The following is an 18,397-nucleotide window of genomic DNA, read 5'->3' as shown; positions in this document are numbered from 1 at the left end:
GCTCAGCCAGGAAAGAGCAGATGCCCCAGCTTAGTCCCCTTAGCTGGGTCCCATGCCCCTCAAGGCTCTTGGGGGGACCTCCTCCTGGAAGCCCTCCTAGATTGATATTTCCCCTGCGCTGCTCCAGCCCAGCCCTGAGTGTAGGTAACAGGCTCATCTGTTTTCTTTGCTGGACTCTTGAGTGCTGGGCAGGCACCAGGTCCCACTCATCGCCCAGTTGGGGATCCTAGGGTAGTGTCCTACCCAGGTGGGCACCTCACTAGTGGCTTATTGGATGAACAAGTGAAGCATGTGCCTGCTGTGGAAGGGCTCTTGGCCTAGGGGAGAGGCAGGCAGGAGCTGACACGCAGGGGACAGGAGGGGAAGGGCTCCAGCTTCACAGCTGGGGAGCATAGGCTCTAACCCCAACCCACACCTCTGGCTCCAAACTTTGCGTCCTTAGTAGGGAGGTTGCCCTGTGAAGGATGTGCAGCACAGGCCTGTAGGGGTGGGGATGTGCCAGCCAGAGGTCCCAGCTCCCGCAAAAGCCGGCCAGTGTGAAAAAGCCTAGTGTCTTCAAAGAACCACCAGGCAGTCAGTCTGGCCCGGATGTGGGGGCAGTGGTCATTCATGCACTCACCAAATGCTTAGTGAGCACCTACTGTATGCTGGAAGACACAGCAATGAACTAAAGGGATGAGGCTCCTGCTCTCCTAGTGCTTCCAGTCGGGAGGGGAAGACAGGCAGTAAACAAGTAGACACCCAGGTAAATGTGCATGTAGTGGTTGGGACAGGTGCTTTGAAGGAGAGACAAGAGGGAGAGGCTGGGTGGCCATGGCAGAGCTCCAAGGGCTGGCTCCACAGAGAACCCAGGGCAGGGAAGGAGCAGACAGCACTTAGAGTCATGAGCTGCACCTGCAGGAGCCAGGGAGCTGCCAAAGGGTTTGGAGCAGGGCAGGACTGGCCAGGTCACCGGTGGCATGGACCAGAGGCCAGGGAGGAGGCTGGAGCTGGGGTAGCAGGGGAAAGATTAGAGAACAAGTCTTAGTGACCAGGGGAGGTGGAGAGGGCTGAGGAAGAACCTCCCAGGATGACCGCTGCCTGCCTTCCACCTGCCCACAGGCTGGTCATAGTGGCGCTCATCGGCGTGAGTGTGGCCTGGATCCCCGTCCTGCAGGGCTCCAACAGCGGGCAACTCTTCATATACATGCAGTCAGTGACCAGCTCCCTGGCCCCACCAGTGACTGCAGTCTTTGTCCTGGGCATCTTCTGGCAACGTGCCAACGAGCAGGTGGGTGTCGGGGGACAGGACTTGGTGGTCTGCTCTCCCTAGGGACATGCCACAGTTTGCTCTTCCCTGCTGCCTGTGGGGGGAGTCTTGGTCCTCCTCCCATAGCCCCACATGCCCTGTCTCCCTCCTCCCCAGGGGGCCTTCTGGGGCCTGATAGCAGGGCTGGTGGTGGGGGCCACGAGGCTGGTCCTGGAATTCCTGAACCCAGCCCCGCCCTGCGGAGAGCCAGACACGCGGCCAGCCATCCTGGGGAGCATCCACTACCTGCACTTCGCTGTTGCCCTCTTTGTACTCAGTGGTGCTGTTGTGGTGGCTGGAAGCTTGCTGACCCCACCCCCACAGGGTGTCCAGGTGAGCCAGCCCTGACCCCTGACCCCGACCCCTAACAATTTCTTACTCTGGTCCTATTCTGATCCCCGACCCTTTCTGACTCAGAATTTTCTAGCCCTGGACTCCCTAACCCCATCCCTTTTTTAACTCAGCTGCCATCTTGCCATCCCCAACCTTTGATCCTGTCTGGGTCACCCTTACCCTGCCAGCCTCACCCCCATCCCTATCCCCACTCGTTTCTTACAGATTGAGAACCTTACCTGGTGGACCCTGGCTCAGGATCTGCCCTTGGGAACCAAAGCAGGTAAGTGGGTGACCTTAGACACTCCTCCACCTTGACCCTGGGCTGGAGGCAAGGGCACCAGGTGTAGCCTTGTGTCCTTCATCTGTCCCTCTCCTTCTGCAATCCCCTCCAGGTGATGGCCAAACACCCCAGAAACACGCTTTCTGGGCCCGTGTCTGTGGCTTCAATGCCATCCTCCTCATGTGCGTCAACATCTTCTTGTATGCCTACTTCGCCTGACACTGCCACTCTGGGCAGGAAGGCAGGAGTTCCGAGTCCTCAGGTCCACCCTTTTCCCTCATGGGGATCCCGAGGCCCCAAGAGGGGCAGATTCCCCTCATGGCTGCACAGCGACTCGGTGCCCAAGAACTGGCCAAGCCAGCAAAGCAAGAGCCCTGAAAACTTAGGGGGGAAATGGGAGAAAAGAATGTGACATTTCAAAAACAGCACCAAAGCAGTCATCATTGGAAAGAAAATTAGATTTCTGATGGACATCCTGATGTTGGTTTTACTGTCTTCGTTTTGAATACACAGGCCAGGTCAGGAGCAGTGAGATTTGCCAGCACTCAGGGCTCTAGGGTCTTGGGCCATCTCTGGATAAAGGGAGAGCCCCACATGCCCAGAGCAAGGCCTCTCATTAAGGGACTGCAGCCACCTCCAGGGGCTCCTCCCTCCACCCACCTGCTCCCAAATGCCAGAGGGAGCCTCCTTGCCCTCCCTCCCTGCCCACCATTCCCTCAACCATCAGCCTGGCGTTCAAAGCCTTTCCAAGTCCCACCTCACATTTTCCGCTCCCAAAGGTGCCCAGGCTCTGGGCAGGCCCTGCTCATATCCCTGATGGTGGCACATTCTCTGGAGGACCCTCCTGTTCTCAGGTAGGGGCCGTGCCCCACGTAGGTAGCCATCCCATTGAGATCCTGTGGGATCTCTAAAACCCAGCTCTGGCACCAACTTTCTGTCTGGCCTGGAGGTTTCTCAGCCTCATGAGAGCTCTCCTGGGCCCTGGTCTGGGCAGAACCCGGGCCTAAACAAACAAGAGCCAGGGCAGCCAGGGTCTCTGTGTTGCTGGGCCCAGGGCTTGCCCTCAGAGCTCACCTCTCCAACAGGAGAGGAGTGTGCCTCCACCTTGCCTACTGCCAGCCCCTTTTTCAGGGTCTCAGGGCCTCTAGTCCTGTGGCGGGGCGCGGGTGCTGGGTGCCCCAGGTGGAGTTGAAGTCATGGGGCTGTTGAGGAGCGGTGTCCACCTGGAGTCTGTCCAGTGAGTTTAGGTCGACAGGTGTGCAGTCTGTCCTTCCAGGTTGAGCCACCTCCTAACAGCCCGTACAACTCGAGGGGCCTTTTGAGGGAGGGGCAGGCAGGCCCAGTGGGTGGTCAGCCCAAGGTGAACCCACCCACCATGGCCAGGGTTCCTCAGGTTGAGCCTCCAGTGGGGGAAACCTGGGAGTCCTCAACCTTCCTGGCAGATGGGGCCGTTGACCAGAGGAGGTGGGTGGGGCCTCCACAGACTCCGCCCTGTCATGTCACACAGCTGGCAGCCAATGGGAAGCAACCAGCCAGGAAGCCCCAGAGCTACCCTTACAGGGTACCCTTGCTGGGGAACCTGGGCCATCCCAATTTGTGCAAAGTGGCTGGAGGCAGTTAGGAGCCCACATTCAGTCCAAGGCCGTCCACTGAGCCCCGTGTGACTCTGACCAGGCTGGGGGTGGCCATGTCCTCTCTGGACCTTAGTTCCTGTAAAATGGCCCATTGGCCAGATCAGCGGCTGGGCTGCTCACAGGTGCACGGGCTGCACGTAACTCCGTGGAAAGAAGCCAACGCGTCCACAGGACCGGCCTCGCCACCAGTGGGGGTCTGGGCGCTCCAGGACCTCGATGATGTCGCCACGGCGGAAGCTGAGCTGCGAGGAGTCCTGGGCTGAGAAGTCAAACTGGGCCTGGGCAAAGCAGGCCCCAGGTGACTGCGAGAGGAGGAGGTGGTTAGCAGGGCGCCTTCAGAAGCCCTGCAACCCACCCTCCCTCAGAGGCACCCAAGAGAAGTGATTTACCACAGGTGAGGAGGGGTCTGGGGCAGCACTGGAGTTGAACTTTAAGTCCAGATCAGTGGTGATGCCACCACTGGGCCTCCTGCTGCTCACACCCCTGCCTGTCTGCTGTGCAGATGCTGCATCTACCTAGAACACGGCTTTCCCAGCCGCCCAGCTGGGATCATAGGGCTGGTGGGCCAGGGGACCTGAGTCCTGGTCCTTAGGGTGGGATTTTGGTTAGGTCCCTGCTTTTCTTGGGATCTTATTTCCCTGACTGTGCAGCAGCCATGGTAGCTTTTGACTCCAGGTCACAAAGCCATGAGAATGGGCCTTATAAACTGTAAAGTGATACGCAGCTAAGAGCCATGTTTACTGCTTTTGCCCTTGGTCAGCCATTGAGGGAGAGAATTGTCACTTTGAGCTCTCAGGCCTGGGTTCCAGTCCTATCCATGCCCCATGTGTGATGCTGGGTAGGTCCCTGCCCTTTGTGGAACTCAGTTTCCCCACCTGTGCATGGCAGCTGGACAGGAGCTCTCTGCAGCACGTCTGCCCGGCACTGTGACTATTCCACCCAGCACCCTGGCCCTGCCTGCCCACGAGGATCTCAGCTCTGAACCTGCAGAATCTCATCCAGGGCGGGTGATAGGATCAGCAGAGAAGCTGTAATTAGCAACTGTCTACCCAGGAAGGAGGAGGCGTCATGGGTCCCAGGGGCCTGAGGCAGCTCTGGAGTCGAGCCACAGGGTGGGTGACCCCATGGCCTGGGCCAGAGCGAGGTGGTGCGTGTAGGGGAACTCTCAGTTGTCCCTGCCCCAGCTCCATCCTGGCTTCCTCACACTCTCCCAGGGCAGAGCTGGTCCAGGCGGTGAACAGGGAGGAGGATGGAGATCTGGCAGGCAGGGGCCCAGCTTGAGAGAAAAGTCCCCTGAGGCTGGGAGCTCACAGTGAGCTGGGCACTCGGTCAGGCAGGGAACGCCAACAGAGGAGAAACTAGTGGGGGTCTCTCAAGGCACTGTTTGACTCTTCTGGCATATCAGACCCCAGGGCTCATCCTATTGAACAGAGGGGACACTAAGGGGATGAACTGGCCTCTGATCACATGGAAAGGTGGCAGGGGGCGGGTGCTGGGAACAAGACATGGCTGGAGCTTCTCTGCAGTGGTTATCAGCCTCTACCCAGGCCTTGGCCACAGTCCCCATCTCCTCTGCAGAGCCCAAGTTCAAGTGTCGCAGGGTCTTGACCTTCAGCCCCAGGCCTTGCCAGCATCCCCGCTCCTGAAGAAGCCTGTTGGGGCTGATAACCCCAGTGGCTGCTGTCGGCATCCTAATCAGCTTCAGAGCTGGCCCTTGGGGCCGCTTGATGAAAGGGCTGGCTGGCAAATTGCTGTTATTGTGAGGTCAAGGGGTGGACGACCCCCATCCCCCACCCCGTGGCTAGCCAGGACCTCGCCCACGAGCACTCATGCTGCCCCACACCCAAGGTCAACTCTTCCGCGAGCACAAACCAGGACTGAGCCTACTGGGTAAGTGTCCTTGGAGGTGTCACTGCACTCTCTGAGCTTTGGTTTCCTCATCTATATAATGGGCACGATGAGGCTCCCAGAGTATAGAGACCAGTTCAGTGCATGGTACGCAGTACGCTCAGCGGGGGTCTCTACCTTCCTGCACTCAATGAACATTTATTGAGCACCTACTGTGTGCCACACACTATTCTAGGAGCTGAGAACAAGCTAGACAGTTTGTCCCCATGGGATTTTCCTTCTGTCCCTTGCTTTTCTTTCCCTCTTCTCTTTTCCCACCCTTGCAAGTCTCACCACAGCCGCCACCAGTATATAACTTTGAAGCCTGGGCTGGACCCCTCTTACAACACCAGGCTGCTGGGGAAGGGAGACCAGGCCCGTGCTTGGCCTCCGTGTCAGCATTTCCCCTGCTGCAGATGGCAGGAGATGCAGAGAGGCTCCCACAGGCCAGCCCCCACCCGTCCCTACCTTGAGCAAGGGATCCTCGTCGCGCAGGAAGATCTGCCGCTTCTTGGCGATGGTGGTGGTGCGGTAGAAGTCGACCAGCTCGTTGAGGGAGTTGAACTTCTCCTCCCACAGGAAGTACTTCCCCGAGGCCTCGCGCAGCACCTTGAAGTGCTGTACCTGGTCTCCATAGCTAGGGGAAAGGACCCGGGGCCACCTCAGATGGTGGCCATCCAAGCCTGGCATGGTCCCAGGGGCTCCCGTCTCACTTCCACCTGGAACCCGCCTGTCTCAGGGTGGGACCTGGAGTCAGATAAGGTGCAAGTGGGAGAGGCCTCACTGAGCCAGCTCCCCATGGGGTCTGGGGAGTCCCATCTGGTGGTGGAATATGGGGTTAAGGGTGTGGGCTCTGAACCAGGCCACTTTCTCACTGTGTGACCTCATGCAAGTCTCTTAACTTCTCTGAACCTCAGTTTCCTCATAATGATAACATCTCCATCACGGATAAGTGCACAGTGGCTGGCATATTGGCAACGTGAAATAGGTACCTCTGAGTGCGTCGTGATCAGAGAGCGTCTCCTTCACGTCTTTTCGCCATTCCCCTCAGCTTGGACCTTCTCCCTGCTCCCCTGCTCCTCCCAGTCCCCATGGTCCCTTGGGGAGCAAGTCCTAGACTCATCCTGACTCAGACCAAAGCCTACTGCTATGAGAGGAGCTCAGACCTGTTGGATGTCTCATGTCCTCCTCCTCCCACGAACCTTCTATGGCTTCTCCCTTGGCCTCAGGGTAAATTCTTAACACCTCAGACTCAAGATCCGGCTCTACTTACATATCCAGCTTCTTTTACTTTATATCCTCTCCGATGAAGCAAACAGGCCCCTTTCTCTCTTATTCCCAGTCTGTGCCCAGACTTCCAGCCCACTACCGCCAAATCACCCCAAGTACCTTCTGGCCCAGTGGAGGAGAGAGCCTGCTCTTTCAAACTGACCAGAGGCAGAGCCTGTCCTGGCTGGGACCAGGCAGAGGGACCTAACTGGAGCCTCTCACACTCGGCATGTCCCACCCGGGACAGGCGGTGTGAGGCTGGGACTGGAGGTGGTACGGCTGTGGGTCAAGATCATGGCAGACGTGACTACGGCGCTGCCCCGCTGTGCTGCGGGGGTGGCTGGCCTGCCTCACGGCCCAGGAGGAGCAAATTGGGCCCTGTGTTTTAGTTTCTCCACCAGTCATCCCTGGAGTGGCTTGCTGCTTTATTGATGTTTAAGATGAAAGATTTCACATAAAGATGTATTCAAGGCTGGGCAAGGTGGCTCACGCCTATAATCCCAGCACTTTGAGAGGCCGAGGCGGGCAGATCACGAGGTCAGGAGATCGAAACCTTCCTGGCTAACACAGTGAAACCCTGTCTCTACTAAAAATTTAAAAAAAAAAAAAATTAACCAGGTGTGGTGGCAGGCGCCTGTAGTCCCAGCTACTCCAGAGGCTGAGGCGGGAGAATGGTGTGAACCCGGGAGGTGGATCTTGCAGTGAGCCACGCCACTGCACTCCAGCCTAGGTGACAGAGCGAGACTCCATCTCAAAAAAAAAAAAAAAAGATGTGCTCAAGGTTCCCACCCTCTGGTCTGTATGAGGCGTAGGGCAAAATGGGATTCCCCCTACTCCGTTCCAGTCAAGGGATCCAAATCACTTCTAAACACACCTCCAGGCATTTGCACACAGTGTGTCCTCCAGCTGGAAGGAATTTTTCTTGAACTCCTCATGCCTCAGTGGGGAAACTGAGGCCCCAAGTGCACCCACGACCTGCCCAGAGCCACAGCAGCAAGAAAAGGTCAGAGCTGGGGCCACATCTGAGCTCACACATATAAAATGTTACCTAGTGTCCTCCCGATTGGTTATTATCACATAACAATAGCAATACTAATTATTCCAATTATGATATTACTGTTGTCCCAGATCTCATCATTCCAAGTCCATTTCTACTCTGCCATGTTGCTACCTGGGCTGTGACCCCCAGGAGGCCCTCCCTCCCTGCCTCGTCCTCTCTGCCTGGCCAAACCTTAGCTACCCTTCCCAGCTCTAGAGCCAGCCTGCCTGGACTTACACCTCAGCCCCCTCTCTGGGCCTCCACGTCCTGGCCTGCCAAATGTGGGCATTAGTGCACTCCTCGCAAGGGAGTTGAGAGGCCTGGGGCCCTGGGGGCTGTGCGGGTGCTGCCAACAGAGCCACCCTAGGCCCACCTGGCTGGGCTAGGGGCTGTGGGGAGAACACAGAACAGTCCCAGCTCCCAACCAGAAAGAAGACAGTTTAGGACCCCGAGGGAGGGCACCTGTTCAGGTGGCTGGCAGAGCTGATAGCTGGGGCCCTGTGAGCGGGGTGAGGCAGGGAAGGGGCACAGGATGGCCACTGGGAGGTAGATGGCCCCTCAGCCTCCTGAGCCACAGGCTAGGGATCTTTTTGTTCACATTTGGGCTAAATGAGATCCAACCACCAGTCCAAAGCACTTGATGACTTGATGGTACACATGCACACGCACACACACACACACACACACACGCCTCCTGGGTTGTAAATTAAAATCTGGTTAAACAATTTGGTTGCAATACATTTGCAAGCCGGGATTCACCCGCAGCCTGAATTCCTTCAGGTCTATGGTTATCCTGAACAAGAGGGTGGTGTCTGTCACCCCAGCTGCCCAGATCTGCTGCTCCATCTGTCCTATCCCCGCCTGTGGTTTAGTTTCTCCACCAGTCATCCCTGGGGCGGCTTGCTTCGTTATTGGTATTTTAAGATTAAAGATTTAAGATAAAGATGTGCTCAAGGTTCCCACCCTCTGGTCTGTATGAGGCGTAGGGCAAAATGGGATTCCCCCTACTCCATCACAGTCAAGGGGTCCAAACCACTTCTCTCCCTTTTTTTTTTTTTTGAGATGGAGTCTCGCTCTGTTGCCCAGGCTGGAGTGCAATGGCGCAATCTCAGCTCACTGCAACTTCCGCCTCCTGGATTCATGCAATTCTCTCACCTCAGCCTCCTGAGTAGCTGGAATTACAGACACCCGCCACCACGCCTAGCTAATTTTTGTATTTTTAGTAGAAATGGGGTTTCACCATGTTGGCCTGGCTGGTCTCAAACTCCTGACCTCAGGTGATCCGCCCACCTCGGCCTCCCAAAGTGCTGGGATTACAGGCGTGAGCAACCGCACCCAGCCCCAAACCACTTCTAAATACACCTCCAGGCATTTGCACACAGTATTTCCTCCAACTGGAAGCAATTTTTCTTGAACTCCTACTCATGCCTCAAGGCCCAGGTAAAATGGTCCATCCTCTGAGAGCTGCATCAGATCCCATCACGTAGAGTCAGGGCCTTCTTGGGTCCCTCAGCCCCTCTCACAGCCTTCTTGTAACTTGCTATTCATAATGACTTGCATATGAGACACTAAAAAGGCAGGGAGGCAGGAGTGGGCCGTGAAGGTCCAGTCTAGCTGGGACTCAGCGAACAGAGCATCACTGCCCAGGCCTTAGGTCCTCATTGCGATGCTTTGTTCTTGAAACCCTCTTCTGTTGGTTCTGAACTGGAATGGCAGCCCGCCAGGTGTTCTGACCCTGAACCCAGGCTCTGGTGGCCGACCCATTGCTCTAAGATGCATCCAGCCCTCAGGGTCACACAGCCAGAAAGGGAGCCAGTTCTCCCCATGAGAACAGAGGCTCTCGACAGGTGGAACAATGGTCCCCAAACCTCAGACAAAGGTGCTCACGTGCCATTGGAGGACCTCGTTCCCAGTGACTCAGCCACTTGTGTTGCCAGCTATGGGACATATGTGTCCATTTGCTCGTGATGCAGAGGTGGATGTGCAGGCAGATGGATGTCTCCCGCCCTGTCTGGCCTGCCAAAGCCTCCCAGAGGCTTCTGAGAGGCAGCCTCTGAGCCCCATGACTCCCTAGTGCCACGTGCTAACCAGTCCAGGGTTTATTGGACTTTGGCCGTGGTGCCCCGGGAAGGAGCACTGCTTCAAAAAGTGGAGTGACAGTGACGCACAGCTGGGCAGGCGAGAAGCCTGGAGACAGGAATCCCAATGGCTCCACCTCGGGGGCACCGGGTACCCAGGCAGAAGGCCCTGACTCTGTTGGCCCCGAGGAAGGGCCTGCGTACAGGTGGCCTCACTCCTCTGAGTGAGGGGACAGAACGGGTGTGGTGGGTTTGAAAAGGATTTCAACCCCAAACGACCACAACTTTGAATTTTATGGTATTTGGTTTTGTTTATTTGTTTGTTTGTTTTTGAGATGGGGTCTTGCTCTGATGCCAGGCTGGAGTGCAGTGGTACCAGCTCACTGCAACCTCCACCTCTGGGTTCCAGCTATTCTCCTGCCTCAGGCTTCTGAGTAGCTGGGATTACAGACGCCCACCACCACGCCTGGCTAATTTTTGTATTTTTAGTAGAGACGGGGTTTCACCAAGTTGGCCAGGATGGTCTCGATCTCTTGAGCTCGTGATCCACCTGCCTCAGCCTCCCAAAGTGCTGGGATTACAGGCATGAGCCACCGCGCCTGGCTAAATTTTATGGTATTTGAAGGTCATCTTTAGATACTTGGAAAGTTATCTGGAGCAGATAGAAAGTTATATGGAGCAGTTCTCTGACCATGTAATAGAGTCAGGGAGTGGAGAACAGGAGATAAGAGAAAGGGAGCCAGGGAGCCGGGGATTCTACAGCTTTCCAACCTGGGAATTGGAGAATTCTCAAATCTGGAAACATGCATGTGCCAGCCCCTACCTAGTCTGTGTGTGGCACACACGAGGTGCTCAGCAAATGGCAAATCTTGTCCCTTCTCCCACCTGGTCCAAACGTCCTGCTTTACAGCAGAGGACAGTGAGGCTTGGGTGCAGCCCGTCCTGCTGAGCCAGTCCCTGCCTGAGGCCAAGCGATGCTGTCTCCATCTCACCGCCCGGCACCCCAGCAGTCACTCCCTCTCCCAGCCCGGCCCTTTTCCCCAGCGTGGTTGGGCGCTTGCTCATGGCCTCACCAGGAATAGTGCCTTTTCCTTTTTCTCTGTCTAGTCTTGGCCTTAGCCATCCTTCAAGGCCCAGGTGGAGCCTCAAAGCATTTGAGAACCCCCTAGACTGGGGCTACCCTCTGGGGCCTCTCCAGACCTCAACTCCACTCCCCTTCCCAAGGCCTGTGGGAACTTCAGGGCTTGCAGGAGGAACTGAATCTGAGTCCAGATGGCCCCGGAACCAGGAGGCCTGGATCCAGTGCAGCCAGCTCTGCTGCATGAGCCTCCCAGAGCCAGAGGAGGGAGAGGGCACTGGGATTGTGGGCCTGAGTTGGTGAGAGGAGAGGCTGCTGGAGCCATTCACTCCAGTGGGCAGTGCCTGGGGTGTGAGAGCGTCTTCATTATGTCTGAGCGTGCATTCCTGGATGCTTGCGTGTGTGTGTCTGTGCGTGTCTCCCACTCTGTGGAGTGACTGCTATGTGTGAGTCCCTCACTGAGCAACCATGGATGTCTTTGTCTCTTTGTGTGACCCCTACTTCCACCTACCCAGGGGAACAAGGGGCTAGGCTGGCCCCTGGGCTGTCAGAAAAGCCCCAAGGACCAAGTCAGGCCTAATGCTGGCAGCAGCCAGTCCTGCCCAGCGAGTTTTTCTGGCCTGGTGGCAGCAGCAGCAGCAGCAAAGGTAACAGTGTCAGCCCGGAGAGGAAAAACAAGGCTGGGGTGGGAGCAGGAGCCCTAGGACCCCCCCCCACCACCAACCACCCCAACCAGGGCTTGTGGACCTGTGGGCCCACGTGGGTGCTAACTGCCTGCTGGGTGATCTCCATCAGGCATGGCCCCTCTCTGGCCTCAGTTTGCCCATCTGTGAAAGGAGGGGTGGAACAACCTGTCCTGCAGCAGACAGGAACCAGAGTCAAGCTGACCTTGGGAGGGGCAGGACACTGGTGCAGACAGACTCCTGCTGGGTCTCTGGAGCTCAGGGAGGGTGGGTGGAGGACAGACCAAGTCTGTCAGGGCACAGAGGTCGGTAGGCACCAGCTCTAAGTTCCTTGCTGTGTGACCTTGGAGAAGTTGCTGCACCTCTCCAGGCTTCAGTTTCCTTTACCTACAAGCTGGGCTTCTGGGGATCATGCAGGTTTCCTCACTTCCTCCCTGTCCTTGCCTGCAGCCAGTCCCTTCCTCCTAAAATTGCACCCCCCTCCACCCCTTCCCTGCTTCGTTTTCTCCAAAGCCTTGATCTTTGTGTAAGATTTTATATAATTTCCTAATCACTTACTATCTGTCACCCAGTAGCACATGGGCACTTGAGGGACAGAGAGCTTTGTCCTATTTTGTTGGTGGCTGAATCCCCAGGCCCTGGGACAGGGCTAACACACAGCAGGGGCTCAGTGACCAGATGGGCAGGGCAAACACATGTGCATTGACTCCAGGGTACCTCTGGCTAGAAAGGAGGCAAATATGTCACTTGGAGACAAACTGTCATTTATGGCAGAAGAGTCCACAGTAACTTGGATAGGAGTGTGAGGCAAAAGGTAGGCAGCCCAGGCATTGCATGCCAGCCTTGGCCCCTGGCCCGCCGCCCGCCAGCTCAGACATGCTCCCTGGGGGAGGGGGACAGCCCTTTGTAAACTCGTAAAGGGCAGCTAGCCGTGGCCACAGTTGCTCTGGGAGGCAGCATGAGGCCCATAAACCCCACCTCTGACAGCTTTACAGGGCTTGGTGTTAGTATGCCAGAGATGCCATGCATAGTGGCATTGGAGTTCACAAGTATCAACCAGCAAGGGTGGAAGAGCTCTTACACACAAATCTGCCAGGTTGTCATTTTCCTAGATGGCCATCGGGTCACCCGGCTTCCCAGCATCTGGGTTCCCTGCCTCCATGTGCTGCTGCCTCTTCTCTAAGAGTGTTGGATTCATGGGCAGGGGGTGGGGGGCAGCCTTCCAGGCCAGAAGGGCCTCCGTAATTCCTCCCCAGCTTGGTGTGGGATCCTTGAGGACTTAATATAATTATGATAACTGGCACTTATCATGTGCCAGTCATCATACAAAACATGTTACATAGCTGTCCATTTTATAAATGAGGAAACTGAGGCTCAGAGGGGTAACTTGCCCAGGATTATACAGCGAGAAGCCAGCAGATGTCAGAGCTGACTGTTGCTCAAAACACCATGCTCTTAGCCACATGTCCCATTTAAGCCTCAGCTTCCAACTCTGACCCCTGCTTGGTGGTTGTCCAAGGACCACTGAGAGGCCCCATGACGGATGATGGACAGAGTGGGAGCAGGACCTAGGAGCCTCGGCCCAGGCAGGAAGAAACCAAGGGTCAAGGGCGCCACCTGTTGGTGCTGTGTGCAAACCACAGCCAGCCAAAGCCAGGAAGCTCCTGACAGTTTTGACCTGGGCACACTTGGCCAGTGTGCCTTGGAGAAAAGGTTGGGGGGCACAGGCCAGGATTTCTCTGAGGGTCGCTTCCAGATCCCTTCCCAGGAAACACCGGTGCTGGCTCACCTGCTCAAGAACTCCCTAAAACTGTTCATCTTCCCTCCTGGTCAGAAAACACGTGTTATCCAAACACACCCCTCATTTCCCCACCTCTGGATCTCTGCTCACGCTGTTTTCTGTGCCTGGTATATCATCTACTCTCCTTGTACACCAAACTCCTACTCATGCTTTAGAGCCCAACTCAGATGTCACTTCCTCCCTGGTGCCTACACTATGTGGAATGTATCCACTGTCATTGAATTTCATTTATTCATTTGCTCATCATAGAGACCCCTGGGCCAGGCTGTGACCATTTCCCCTTCACATGCCTCTGGTTTGTCTCCTGTTCCAGTCCTGCCTTGTGGTTCTCGCACAGATGATGCTCAGTAAATGCGTGCTGAACAAACTCACACGGCTGGGGTGTTCAGGTCTGATGATATGCGTGTGCGCAGGTGGCTGCACTTACAGAGAGACGCCTGAAGAGGGCAGCACACTGGGGCGCTAACTTGGAGGGTGAGGCCGCGTGATTTGCTAGAGGAGGAAGCGGGAAGGCGGAGGGAGAGCGGAGGGAGGGCCAGCCCCTCCTCCTCAACTCGGGTTCCAGACGTAGTTTGAGTCCCCTGTGCTCCCACTTTGCTGAGTGACCTTGGGCTTTGGGGTTGGTTCCAGGAGCCACTCAGCCAGGCCAGCCCGCCTGGCGGACGCCATTCCCAGGAGATGACCAGACCCTGGACAGCCGACACTTGGAAGACTGCCACGTCCTGCCTCTGCAGGAGCCGCAGCTCCCCGGGGCTGCAAGGAAGTGGGGGCTGGGAGGTGAGCCCACGGGGACTCCAGGCACCAGGTGCCCACACCATCCCGGGGCTGGGCAGTCAGGGTCAAGTACGCACAGTAACCCCCCAACACACACACATACACACACACACACGCTGATAGCACTCGCATTTTTAAGATGGGGAAATAGAGGCTCAGAGGGGGCATGCGCCCTTCCTGCCTCTCAGGATCACCAGCCTGCCCCCAGGAGAAAAGGGAAGGGAACAAGGCTGATGGCTGGTTCCACAAATTGGGGGCCCGGGCTCAGGGTGCAGGGCCTGTGACCCCTAAGACGTAGGATCTGCCTCCCTGATACGGTTTGGATGTTTGTCTCCTCCAAATCTCACCTTGAAATGTAACACCCAGGCCGGGCGCGGTAGCTCAAGCCTGTAATCCCAGCACTTTGGGAGGCCGAGACGGGCGGATCACAAGGTCAGGAGATCGAGACCATCCTGGCTAACCCGGTGAAACCCCGTCTCTACTAAAAAATACAAAAAACTAGCCGGGCGAGGTGGTGGGCGCCTGCAGTCCCAGCTACTGGGGAGGCTGAGGCAGGAGAATGGCGTAAACCCGGGAGGCGGAGCTTGCGGTGAGCTGAGATCTGGCCACTGCACTCCAGCCTGGGCGACAGAGCGAGACTCCATCTCAAAAAAAAAAAAAAAAAAAAAAAAAGAAATGTGACACCCAGTGTTAGAAGTGGGGCCTGGTGGGGGGTGTTTAGGTCATGGGACAGACCCTCATCAGTGGCTCTTTGCAGTAATGAATGAGGTCTGGTTGTTGAAAAGAGCCTGGCACCTCCCTCCACGACTTGCCTCCATCTCGCCATGTGATGCGCCATGCATAAAAGCTTCCTGAGGCCTCACCAGAGTCACATGCCAGTGCCATGCTTCCTATATAGCCTGCAGAACACCAAGTCAAATAAACGCCTTTTCTTTATAAATTACCCAGCCTCACGTGTTCCTTTATCCCAACAATAAAGGGACGAACACACCCCTGGAGCCGCCTTCCTGACCATAGGCTCCTACCCCTTGCAGGTGCCTGCAGGCCCAGGGGAGCTCACCACCCTGCAGGGCTAGCAGCAGATGTGCTGATCCCACACAGTGAACAGCTTGAGGTTGTTTCGAAACGGGCTGGCTGAACACATGGGAGCCACAGGGACCCGGCAGAGCCTGGAAGGCATCAGGTGGGGATGCTTTTCCCCCAACAGGAGCCCTCATGGGGCATCATGGCCCAGCCTGTCTGAAGTCTGTCTTTGTCTGCTTCTTTCGGATCCCCTGACCCCAAGCCCCATCCAGCTTGCATCTCCACACCCAGCCCCAGTGTTAGCTGTCAACCCAGGCCTGTGTTTCTTTGTCCTTTTTTATTTTATTTTATTTTAGAGCCAGAGTCTCACTCCACCACCCAGGCTGGAGTGCAGTGGCACAGTCTCGGCTCATTGCAGCCTCTGCCTCCCAGGTTCAAATGATGCTCATGTCTCAGCCTCCCCAGTAGCTGGGATTACAGGCGTTCGCCACCATGCCTGGCTAATTTTTATATTTTTAGTAGATACAGGGTTTCAACATGATGGCCAGGCTGGTCTCAAACTCCTGACCTCAAGTGATCCGCCCACCTTGGCCTCCCGAAGTGCTGGGATTACAGGTGTGAGCCACCACACCTGGCCTTCTTCATCCTTTAGGAGATCATGAGAGGCCACGCTGCCCTCTGGGGCCACCCCTTCCTTCATCCCTTCCTCCCAGCTGGCCTCTTTGTCACCCCAGTGCTAGCTCCGCTGGTGGCAGTAAGAGCAGGCACCGTAAGCGCCTCCTCCGTTCTGGGCTCTGTGCCCACAGCAGCCCTGAGAGCTGGTATTGCTGGTGGTCCCCCCGCACACCTCCATGCCTGGGCCCAGCCGTTACTCTGTGTCCCCTCAGCCCCTACCCGTACAGTCCCAGAGGCCATCATCTCCCTCCTGGCTCCCCACAGGCCTCCCTGTCGCCACATTCTCCCCCAACAGTTCTTCCTCCTCACAGCAGTCAGAGTCATCTGCTAAAAATGGAGTCCAGTTGCATCTCTCCCCTGCTCAAGACCCTCCATGGCTCCCTATTGCTCTCAGAGAAAACCCCACCTCCTTTCAGGCCCTCCGTGATCACTGGATGTGGGTGGAACTCCAGCCCCTGCCCTTCGCTCACTCTGCTCCAGCCACGTCACCTCCTCCGGGTTCCTACACACCCCAAGTGCATTCCCACCTCAGGGTCTTTGCAAATGCTATTCCCTCTGCCTGGAAGCCTCTCCTCCCAGGTCCTCCTCATTCCTGGGCACCTGGGAAGCCTCCACCTGCTGGTACAGATCTTTGCTGCAATGCCACCTCCTCAGAGAGCCCTTTCCTGACCACCTTGGTTCATTCCACATTTACGTGTTTTCTTGTTCACTCACTAAGAAACCCACGACAACAGCAACTTTGCTTTTTCCCACGTAGTTTCCCCAGCCCCTAGAGCATCCTGGCACATGGCACGTAGTCAATAAATATTCCTTGAATTAAAGCATCTAGATTCTACCAGGGCCTAACAGTGGGAAGGACAGAGACCATCCAGGAGTCTGACCCTGTCTCTCCCACCCCCATTCCTGCTGCTACCTTCCAGCCTAGATTCCTCGATCACCCCAGGGTGGCCCTTTGGGATTGGGTCCTGTGCTGCCCAGAGGCTGCCACACACGGCTGACAGCTGCCCTAATACAATGCCAGATGTTCCCCAGCACAGCCACCCTGCCTCCATGCCAGGAACTATTCTAATTGCTTTAAATATACTAACTTGTTTTTTCCATGCAATAGCCTATTTTACATGTGAAGAAACAGGCACAGAGAAGGTAAATGACTTGCCCAAGCTCACACAGCCAGGAAGTGGCAGAACCAGCATTCCAACCCAGGCAGCCTGGCCTCAGGATGCATCTTCCCAACTATATCACATAGAGTGGGACCCTGTCCGGAGCACATCCTGGACACCCGCCCTGGGCACTTCAGCACTCTCCTGCCCTCAGTCTCTTGCCACACCACCACCCTGAACATCACCCTCTCCTGATGAAGAACCTATGATGGCTCCTATGTTCGTAGAAGCCTGGACCTTCAGCCTGGCACTTGAGGCCTTCCACAGCTGGCCTGAGCCTGCTTTCCCAACACACCCCACTGCTCTGGGTTGCACCCTGGGGTGCCCAGACCATCATCTGTGTCCAGGCCCCTGCCCGGGTACTCCCTCTGCAGGGATGCCATTCCTCCACCTTCACTCCGTGAGCCCGTCCTGGGCCCCAAGGCTCAGCTCAGATTCTGCCCATCCCCTGCCCACCCTCCTCTGCACACACCCCCAAGGGCCAGAGCTCACTTCACAGAGACGGAGAACTCCCCTGGGGAGCTCTCACTCTCCCGGATCAGGAAGGCTCCCAGATGGTTCCGCTTCATCAGAATCTCTTCAGCCAGCTGCCGGGAAATCCTGCCCGAGTACCACCTGTGGAGAGAGGGAGCCGGTGAAGGCAGCAGGAGACCAGGCTCTCAGCCAGCCTCCCACCCCGTGCCAGGTGTTCAGTGTCTGAGACAAGGGAGATGTGATTGTACCTGTTTTACAGATGGGAAAACTGAGGCACAGAGAGGTGAAGCAATACACCCAAAATCACACAGTAGAGGCAGGCAGGAGCTGGAACACAATCCCAGCATTTTAGCTCCTAAGGCCAGCCTATCTAAGCATGCCAGCAAACACACACCCTTATGAAAACAGAAAAGTCACACTCCAGTGAGCCACAACCCAGCCAACCTCAGTCTAACTTTCCCTTTGAGATGGTAGATTCTTTAAAGTCAAAACACAAATCAGGCTTGGTGGTGCACGACCGTAGTCCAGCTACTCAGGAGGCTGAGATGGGAGGATCACTTGAGGCCAAGACTTTGAGACCAGCCTGGGGAATAGAGACCCCTGCAACCCTGTTCCTAAAAAAAAACTTTGGGCTGGGCGCGGTGGCTCATGCCTGTAATCCCAGCACTTTGGGAGGCTGAGGCGGGCGGATCACAAGGTCAGGAGATCGAGACCATCCTGGCTAACACTGTGAAACCTCGTCTCTACTAAAAATACAAAAAAATTAGCCAGGCGTGGCGGGGGGCACCTGTAGTCCCAGCTGCTCGGGAGGCTGAGGCAGGAGAATGGCATGAACCCCCCCCCAGGAGGCGGAGCTTGCAGTGAGCTGAGATCGCACCACTGCACTCCAGCCTGGGTGACAGAGCAACACTCCATCTC

The 18,397-nt window shown here is 56.3% G+C and overlaps 2 protein-coding genes across 5 annotated transcripts in view; one reads left to right on the top strand and one right to left on the bottom strand.

The window, feature by feature from the left end:
- SLC5A10 (solute carrier family 5 member 10) overlaps nucleotides 1–2,374 on the top strand; it is a 73,488-nt gene extending 71,114 nt beyond the window's left edge. For all 4 annotated transcript variants that reach the window (XM_017854713.1, XM_017854714.1, XM_017854712.1 and 1 more), the window contains 4 exons: nucleotides 1,102–1,270; nucleotides 1,406–1,621; nucleotides 1,847–1,904; nucleotides 2,017–2,374. In XM_017854713.1, the coding sequence (XP_017710202.1) occupies nucleotides 1,102–1,270; nucleotides 1,406–1,621; nucleotides 1,847–1,904; nucleotides 2,017–2,123 (550 nt within the window). In that variant the 3' untranslated portion in view covers nucleotides 2,124–2,374. The remainder of the gene's footprint in view (nucleotides 1–1,101; nucleotides 1,271–1,405; nucleotides 1,622–1,846; nucleotides 1,905–2,016) is intronic.
- Nucleotides 2,348–18,397, bottom strand: part of GRAP (GRB2 related adaptor protein) — a 26,984-nt gene continuing 10,934 nt past the window's right edge. Inside the window, exons 3-5 of the mRNA XM_017854715.1 lie at nucleotides 17,498–17,620; nucleotides 5,894–6,062; nucleotides 2,348–3,840 (exon numbers count right to left, since the gene is read on the bottom strand). Of these exons, the coding sequence (XP_017710204.1) occupies nucleotides 3,655–3,840; nucleotides 5,894–6,062; nucleotides 17,498–17,620 (478 nt within the window). The 3' untranslated portion in view covers nucleotides 2,348–3,654. The remainder of the gene's footprint in view (nucleotides 3,841–5,893; nucleotides 6,063–17,497; nucleotides 17,621–18,397) is intronic.

This window comes from Rhinopithecus bieti, unplaced genomic scaffold, assembly GCF_001698545.2.
Source record: "Rhinopithecus bieti isolate Rb0 unplaced genomic scaffold, ASM169854v2 scaffold_39885, whole genome shotgun sequence".
NCBI lineage: Eukaryota > Metazoa > Chordata > Mammalia > Primates > Cercopithecidae > Rhinopithecus > Rhinopithecus bieti.
The sequence above is the reverse complement of the archived record's forward strand: the minus strand, read 5'-3'. Positions and strand labels throughout refer to the sequence as shown.